This window comes from Oncorhynchus masou, chromosome 19 (assembly GCF_036934945.1).
Source record: "Oncorhynchus masou masou isolate Uvic2021 chromosome 19, UVic_Omas_1.1, whole genome shotgun sequence".
In the NCBI taxonomy this organism is placed as follows: Eukaryota; Metazoa; Chordata; class Actinopteri; order Salmoniformes; family Salmonidae; genus Oncorhynchus; species Oncorhynchus masou.
Genome location: NC_088230.1, coordinates 41,267,966 through 41,277,158, shown reverse-complemented (window position 1 = coordinate 41,277,158; position 9,193 = coordinate 41,267,966). Strand labels below are relative to the sequence as shown.

At 45.8% G+C, this 9,193-nt stretch overlaps 1 protein-coding gene across 1 annotated transcript; it reads right to left on the bottom strand.

Moving 5' to 3' along the window:
- Nucleotides 1-7,153: 7,153 nt before the first annotated feature.
- Nucleotides 7,154-8,776, bottom strand: LOC135505678 (uncharacterized). Its single transcript, XM_064924721.1, has 3 exons — nucleotides 8,678-8,776; nucleotides 7,764-8,327; nucleotides 7,154-7,558 (listed from the first exon to the last, which is right to left on the bottom strand). The coding sequence occupies exons 1-3, from the start codon at nucleotides 8,774-8,776 to the stop codon at nucleotides 7,154-7,156; spliced, it is 1,068 nt and encodes a 355-aa protein (XP_064780793.1).
- Nucleotides 8,777-9,193: the final 417 nt, after the last annotated feature.

Here is a 9,193-nt window from a genome sequence, read left to right as displayed (position 1 = left end):
AGAACTCTTCCTTCCTTCCCTCAGAACTCCTCCTTCCTCAGAACTCTTCCTTCCCTCAGAACTCCTCCTTCCTCAGGACTCTTCCTTCCTTCCCTCAGTACTCTTCCTTCCCTCAGAACTCTTCCTTCCCTCAGAACTCTTCCTTCCTTCCCTCAGGACTCTTCCTTCCTTCCCTCAGTACTCTTCCTTCCCTCAGGACTCTTCCTTCCCTCAGAACTCTTCCTTCCCTCAGAACTCTTCCTTCCCTCAGTACTCTTCCTTCCTTCCCTCAGAACTCCTCCTTCCCTCAGAACTCTTCCTTCCTCAGAACTCCTCCTTCCCTCAGGACTCTTCCTTCCTTCCCTCAGTTCCCTTCCTTCCCTCAGAACTCTTCCTTCCCTCAGAACTCCTCCTTCCCTCAGGACTTTTCCTTCCTTCCCTCAGGACTCTTCCTTCCTTCCCTCAGTACTCTTCCTTCCCTCAGGACTCTTCCTTCCTCAGAAGTCTTCCTTCCCTCAGAACTCTTCCTTCCTCAGTACTCTTCCTTCCCTCAGGACTCCTCCTTCCCTCAGGACTCTTCCTTCCCTCAGTACTCTTCCTTCCCTCAGTACTCTTCCTTCCCTCAGTACTCTTCCTTCCCTCAGTACTCTTCCTTCCCTCAGAACTCCTCCTTCCCTCAGGACTCTTCCTTCCTTCCCTCAGTACTCTTCCTTCCCTCAGTACTCTTCCTTCCCTCAGGACTCTTCCTTCCCTCAGAACTCTTCCTTCCCTCAGAACTCTTCCTCCCCTCAGTACTCTTCCTTCCCTCAGAACTCTTCCTTCCCTCAGAACTCTTCCTCCCCTCAGTACTCTTCCTTCCCTCAGAACTCTTCCTTCCCTCAGAACTCTTCCTCCCTCAGTACTCTTCCTTCCCTCAGAACTCTTCCTTCCCTCAGTACTCTTCCTCCCCTCAGTACTCTTCCTTCCCTCAGAACTCCTCCTTCCCTCAGTACTCTTCCTTCCCTCAGTACTCTTCCTTCCCTCAGTACTCTTCCTTCCCTCAGTACTCTTCCTTCCCTCAGAACTCTTCCTTCCCTCAGTACTCTTCCTCCCCTCAGTACTCTTCCTTCCCTCAGAACTCCTCCTTCCCTCAGTTCCCTTCCTTCCCTCAGTACTCTTCCTCCCCTCAGAACTCCTCCTTCCCTCAGTTCCCTTCCTTCCCTCAGTACTCTTCCTCCCCTCAGTACTCTTCCTTCCCTCAGAACTCCTCCTTCCCTCAGTTCCCTTCCTTCCCTCAGTACTCTTCCTCCCCTCAGAACTCCTCCTTCCCTCAGTTCCCTTCCTTCCCTCAGTACTCTTCCTCCCCTCAGTACTCTTCCTTCCCTCAGAACTCCTCCTTCCCTCAGTTCCCTTCCTTCCCTCAGTACTCTTCCTTCCCTCAGTACCTCTTCCTTCCCTCAGTTCCCTTCCTTCCCTCAGAACTCCTCCTTCCCTCAGTTCCCTTCCTCCCCTCAGTACTCTTCCTTCCCTCAGAACTCCTCCTTCCCTCAGTTCCCTTCCTTCCCTCAGTACTCTTCCTCCCCTCAGAACTCCTCCTTCCCTCAGTTCCCTTCCTTCCCTCAGTACTCTTCCTCCCCTCAGTACTCTTCCTTCCCTCAGAACTCCTCCTTCCCTCAGTTCCCTTCCTTCCCTCAGTACTCTTCCTTCCCTCAGTACCTCTTCCTTCCCTCAGTTCCCTTCCTTCCCTCAGTACTCTTCCATCCCTCAGTACTCCTCCTTCCCTCAGTTCCCTTCCTTCCCTCAGTACTCTTCCATCCCTCAGAACTCCTCCTTCCCTCAGTTCCCTTCCTTCCCTCAGTACTCTTCCTTCCCTCAGTACCTCTTCCTTCCCTCAGTTCCCTTCCTTCCCTCAGTACTCTTCCATCCCTCAGTACTCTTCCTTCCCTCAGAACTCTTCCTTCCCTCAGAACTCTTCCTTCCCTCAGAACTCTTCATTCCTTCCCTCAGAACTCTTCCTTCCCTCAGAACTCTTCCTTCCTTCCCTCAGAACTCTTCCTTCCCTCAGAACTCTTCCTTCCCTCAGAACTCTTCCTTCCCTCAGAACTCTTCCTTCCCTCAGTTCCCTTCCTTCCCTCAGTACTCTTCCTTCCCTCAGAACTCTTCCTTCCCTCAGAACTCTTCCTTCCTTCCCTCAGAACTCTTCCTTCCCTCAGAACTCTTCCTTCCTTCCCTCAGAACTCTTCCTTCCTCAGAACTCTTCCTTCCTTCCTCAGAACTCTTCCTTCCCTCAGTTCCCTTCCTTCCCTCAGTACCCTTCCTTCCCTCAGAACTCTTCCTTCCTTCCCTCAGAACTCTTCCTTCCCTCAGTACTCTTCCTTCCATTCTCCTTCCCTAATTCCTATTTCATTCCTGGTGATTCTCAGATGTAGCTACTTCTCCACTGCTTCTGACCAAGTTGACTGGCTGTCTCATCTTCACTTATAACGTGTTCTGTGTGTCCTAACATATTTTCTCATTGAAATGTAGCTAACAGGGTAACAGCGACTTCAGCTGCGTCAGCGTAATGACTGGAAGTCTATGGGATCCGATCGCGTTAGCAACGGCTCCAGAAACGACCTCCAACTTCCCTTCAATCTACACGCAGAGACATAAACGTTGTATGTATGAGTTCATCTGACTTTGGGTAAGTAAGAAAAATATTGAACTATCTGTTTTAATTCATCGATCTGCACTTCTTGTCTTGATATGGTCTGAAGGTGTTTTCGTCAACTAATGGATTCCAGAAGGTCTTCGTGAACATTACTGTGATATTTTTATGGTGATCTACATTTGTAATATTAAATATGCGTACACCAATAGGTCATTTTGTGATGCCAGCAACCAGCTATGTACAGTAACAAGTCCCAAAGATAGTATCAAGCTCGGCTGTGCATCTGGCTATTGTTATGCCTTCAGATTGTATATTTGGCTCATTTATGATGATCAATGATGTGACCATAACATCAGCAACATAAGGGTCAAAGTTGAGAAACATCAGACTGTTCCAGAACCCGAGCCTTCTGCATTGTTATGTCCAGTTCAGGCTTACCGAAATGTATTCACTACTATAGTCACCAGCTGCACTTCGCTGAGACCTCTCACCTGCAAACCAAATAGAAATAGAAATAGAAATACGTATTTGTGTCTACTGGTCGTGCTAAAAGGTAAATAAATAAATTGCGGTCCCATTTCCACATGTAGGGCATTACTTGGGACTAGGACCGAGACGAAATAGGGTACCATTTGAGACACAGAGTGTATTTTAATAGAGAGTGTATTGGAGTGGAGCCAGGTGTGTTGCTGTGTACTGAGGTAGTCAGCGTGTAGAGTCAGGGTTCTGTGACCACCACTAGATACAGTTGAAGATGGAAGTTTACAGACACTTAGGATGGAGTCATTAAAACTTGTTTTTCAAACACTCCACACATTTTTTTTGTTAACAAACTATAGTTTTGGCAAGTCGGTTAGGACATCTACTTTGTGCATGACACAAGTTGTTTATGCAACTATTGTTTACAGACAGATTATTTCACTTATAATTCACTGTATCACAATTCCAGTCGGTCATAATTTTACATACACTAAGTTGACTGTGCCTTTAAACAGCTCTGAAAATTCCAGAAAATTATGTCATGGCTTTAGAAGCTTCTGATAGGCTAATTTATATCATTTGAGTCAATTGGAGGTGTACCTATGGATGTATCTCAAGGCCTACCTTCAAACTCATTGCTTCTTTGCTTGACATCATGGGGGAATCAAAAGAAATCAGCCAAGATCTCAGAAAAAAAGTGTAGACCTCCACAAGTCTGGTTCATCCAAGCAATTTCCAAACACCTGAAGGTACTACGTTCATCTGTACAAACAATAGTTTGCAAGTATAAACACCATGGGACCACGCAGACATCATACCCTCAGGAAAGACGCATTCTGTCTCCTAGAGATGAACTTATTTGGTGAGAAAAGTGCAACAGCAAAGGACCTTGTGAAGGTACAAAAGGTACAGGTACAAAAGGTACAGAAACAGGTACAAAAGTATCTATATCCACAGTAGAACGAGTCCTATGTCGACATAATCTGAAAGGCCGCTCAGCAAGGATGAAGCCACTGCTCTAAAACCACCATAAAAAAGCCAGACTACGGTTTGCAACTGCACATGGGGACAAAGATTGTACTTTTTGGAGAAATGTCCTCTGGTTTGATGAAACAAAAATAGAACTGTTTGGCCATAATGACCATTGTTATGTTTGGAGGAAAAAGTGGGAGGCTTGTGCTGCAGGATGTGCTGCAGGAGGGACTGATGCACTTCATAAAATAGATGGCATTGTGAGGAAGAAAAAAATATGTAGATATATTGAAGCAACATCTCAAGACATCAGTTAAAGCTTGGCTGAAAATTGGTCTTTCAAATGAACAAAGACCCCAAGCATACTTCCAAAGTTGTGGCAATATGGCTTAAGGACAACAATATCAAGGTATTGGAGTGGCCATCACAAAGCCCTGACCTCAATCCCATAGAAAATTTGTGAGCAGAACTGAAAAAGCATGTGCGAGCAAGGAGGCCTACAAACCTGACTTAGTTACACCAGCTCTGTCAGGAGGGATGGGCCAAAATTCACCCAACTTATTGTGGGAATTTTGTGGAATGCTACCCAAAATGTTTGACCCAGGTGAAACAATTTAAAGGCAATGCTACCAAATACTAATTGAGTGCATGTAAACTTCTGACCCTTCTGTGATGAAAGACATAAAAGCTGAAATAAATAATTCTCTCTACTATTATTTTGAAATTTCACATTCTTAAAATAAAGTGGTGATCCTAACCGACCTAAGACAGGGCATTTTTAGTAGCATTAAATGTCAGGAATTGTGAAAAACTGAGTTTAAACGTATTTGGCTAACGTGTATGTAAACTTCCGACTTCAACTGTAGGTGCTAGGACAAGTAACCACCACCAGATAGATGCTAGGTCCAATGACCATCACTCGATAGATGCTAGGTCCAATGACCAACACTTGACAGATGCTTGGTCCAATGACCACCACGAGATAGATGCTAGGACCAATGACCAACACTAGACAGATGCTAGGTACAATGACCACCACTAGATAGATGCTAGGACCAATGACCACCACTAGATAGATGCTAGGTCCAATGACCACCACAAGATAGATGCTAGGACCAATGACCAACACTAGATAGATACTCGGTCCAATAACCACCACTTGATAGATGCCAGGTCCAATGAACACCACTAGATAGATACTAGGTCCAATGACCACCACTAGATAGATGCGAGGACCAATGACCACCACTAGATAGATACTAGGACCAATGACCACCACTAGATAGATACTAGGTCCAATGACCACCACTAGATACATACTAGGTCCAATGACCACCGCTAGATAGATGAGATGACCAGTGACCACCACTAGATAGATGCTAGCTCCAATGACCACCATTAGATAGATACTAGGACCAATGACCACCACTAGATAGATACTAGGTCCAATGACCACCACGAGATAGATGCTAGGTCCAATGGCCACCATTAGATAGATACGAGGTCCAATGACCACCACTAGATAGATGCTAGGTCCAATGACCACCACGAGATAGATACTAGGTCCAATGACCACCAGTAGATAGATACTAGGTCCAATGACCACCACGAGATAGATGCTAGGTCCAATGACCACCACGAGATAGATGCTAGGTCCAATGGCCACCACTAGATAGATGCTAGGTCCAATGACCACCACTAGATAGATACTAGGTCCAATGGCCACCACTAGATAGATGCTAGGTCCAATGGCCACCACTAGATACAGTGCCTTGCGAAAGTATTCGGCCCCCTTGAACTTTGCGACCTTTTGCCACATTTCAGGCTTCAAACATAAAGATATAAAACTGTATTTTTTTGTGAAGAATCAACAACAAGTGGGACACAATCATGAAGTGGAACGACATTTATTGGATATTTCAAACGTTTTTTTCTAATCAAAAACTGAAAAATTGGGCGTGCAAAAGAATTCAGCCCCTTTACTTTCAGTGCAGCAAACTCTCTCCAGAAGTTCAGTGAGGATCTCTGAATGATCCAATGTTGACCTAAATGACTAATGATGATAAATACAATCCACCTGTGTGTAATCAAGTCTCCGTATAAATGCACCTGCGCTGTGATAGTTCACCACTAGATAGATACTAGGTCCAATGACCACAACTAGATAGATACTAGGTCCAATGACCACCACTAGATAGATCAAAATCAAATCAAATCAAATCAAATTTATTTATATAGCCCTTCGTACATCAGCTGATATCTCAAAGTGCTGTACAGAAACCCAGCCTAAAACCCCAAACAGCAAGCAATGCAGGTGTAGAAGCACGGTGGCTAGGAAAAACTCCCTAGAAAAGCCAAAACCTAGGAAGAAACCTAGAGAGGAACCAGGCTATGTGGGGTGGCCAGTCCTCTTCTGGCTGTGCCGGGTAGAGATTATAACAGAACATGGCCAAGATGTTCAAATGTTCATAAATGACCAGCATGGTCGAATAATAATAAGGCAGAACAGTTGAAACTGGAGCAGCAGCACGGCCAGGTGGACTGGGGACAGCAAGGAGTCAGATGAGAGGACCAGTGACCACCACAAGATAGATGAGGACCAGTGACCACCACTAGATAGACACTAGGTCCAATGACCACCACGAGATAGATACTAGGTCCAATGACCACCACTAGATAGATACTAGGACCAATGACCACCACTAGATAGATACTAGGTCCAATGACCACCACGAGATAGATACTAGGTCCAATGACCACCACTAGATAGATACTAGGTCCAGTGACCACCACGAGATAGATGCTAGGTCCAATGACCACCATGAGATAGATACTAGATCCAATGACCACCACTAGATAGATGAGAGGACCAGTGACCACCACTAGATAGATCAGGACCAGTGACCACCACTAGATAGATAAGGACCAGTGACCACCTAGATAGAGGAAAGGACCAGTGACCACCACTAGATAGATGAGAGGACCAGTGACCACCACTAGATAGATGAGATTACCAGTTACCATCTAGATAGAGGAGAGGACCAGCGACCACCACTAGATAGATGAGAGGACCAGTGACCACCACTAGATAGATCAGGACCAGTGACCACCACTAGATAGATGAGGACCAGTGACCACCATTAGATAGAGAGGAGGACCAGTGAACACCACTATGTAGATGAGAGGACCAGTGACCACCACTAGATAGATGAGAGGACCAATGACCACCACTAGATAGATGGGAGGACCAATGACCACCACTAGACAGATGAGAGGACCAGTGGCCACCACTAGATAGATGAGAGGACAAGTGACCACCAGTAGATAGAGGGGAGGACCAGTGACCACCACTAGATAGAAAGGAGGACCAGTGACCACCACTATGTAGATGAGAGGACCAGTGACCACCACCAGATAGATGAGAGGACCAGTGACCACCACTAGATAGATGAGAGGACCAATGACCACCACTAGATAGATGAGATTACCAGTTACCATCTAGATAGAGGAGAGGACCAGTGACCACCACTAGATAGATGAGAGGACCAGTGACCACCACTAGATAGAGTAGAGGACAAGTGACCAACACTAGATAGATGAGGACCAGTGACCACCACTAGATAGATCAGGACCAGTGACCACCACTAGATAGATGAGGACCAGTGACCACCATTAGATAGAGAGGAGGACCAGTGAACACCACCATGTAGATGAGAGGACCAGTGACCACCACTAGATAGATGAGAGGACCAATGACCACCACTACATAGATGGGAGGACCAATGACCACCACTAGATAGAGAGGAGGACCAGTGAACACCACTATGTAGATGAGAGGACCAGTGGCCACCACTAGATAGATGAGAGGACAAGTAACCACCAGTAGATAGAGGGGAGGACCAGTGACCACCACTATGTAGATGAGAGGACCAGTGACCACCACCAGATAGATGAGAGGCACAGTGACCACCACTAGATAGATGAGAGGACCAATGACCACCACTAGATAGATGGGAGGACCAATGACCACCACTAGATAGATGAGAGGACCAGTGACCACCACTAGATAGATGAGAGGACCAGTGACCACCAGTAGATAGAGGGGAGGACCAGTGACCACCACTAGATAGAGAGGAGGACCAGTGACCACCACTGTGTAGATGAGAGGACCAGTGACCACCACTAGATAGATGAGAGGACCAGTTGCCTCCACTAGACAGAGGAGGACCAGTGACCACCACTCGATAGATGAGAGGACCAGTGACCACTTGAGATAGAGGACAGGACCGGTGAACACCACTAGACAGAGGGGAAGACCAGTGACCACCACTAGATAGATGAGACCAGTGACCACCACTAGATAGATGAGACCAGTGACCACCACTAGATAGAGGAGTTGACCAGTGACTAGAGGTCAACCGAGTACCGATACCGATTATTGGGGCCAAAAAAAGCCAATACCGATCAATCGGATGATTTTTACATATGTATTTGTAATAATGGCGATTACAACAATACTGAATAAACAATGAACACTTTTATTTTAACTTAATATAATACATGAATAAAATCTATTTAGTCTCAAAATGACCATTTCAGATCGTCAGTGATGTGTACGCCGACGAGGATCTTGAAGCTCTCCACCTTCTCCACTGTGGTCTTGTCAATGTGGATAAGGGCATGCACCCTCTGCTGTCTCCTGAAGTCCATGATCATCTTCTTCTTTTTGTTGACGTTGAGACCTTGTAAGCAGCCCAGAAGAGAAAATACCAGTGGTCCAGTGTTTTCCTCAAATTTGCTTTGTTAAAATCCCCAGCTACAATAAATGCGTCCTCAGGATATGTGGTTTCCAGTTTGCATAAAGTCCAGTGTAGTTCTTTGGTGGCCGTCGTGGTATCAGCTTGAGGGGGAATATACACGGCTGTGACTATAACCGAAGAGAATTCTCTTGGGAGGTAATATGGTCGACATTTGATTGTGAGGTATTCTAGATCGGATGAACAAAATTACTCGAGTGCCTGTACGTTATCACAATCACACCATGAGTAGTTAATCATGAAACATACACCACCACCTTTCTTCTTCCCAGGGAGTTCTTAATTCCTGTCTGGGCGATGAACGGAGATCCTAGCT

What these genes read in the sequence shown, in the direction of transcription:
- LOC135505678 (XM_064924721.1), bottom strand. Translation starts at nt 8,776, where the DNA reads ATGATCATGGACTTCAGGAGACAGCAGAGGGTGCATGCCCTTATCCAC. An exon ending in GCTTCAAGATCCTCGTCGGC is followed by an intron (nt 8,328 to 8,677) that starts GTACACATCACT and finishes CTCTATCTCAAG; the next exon opens with TGGTCACTGGTCCTCTCATC. An exon ending in CTGGTCCTCTCATCTACATG is followed by an intron (nt 7,559 to 7,763) that starts GTGGTGTTCACT and finishes TCCTCTATCTAG; the next exon opens with ATGGTAACTGGTAATCTCAT.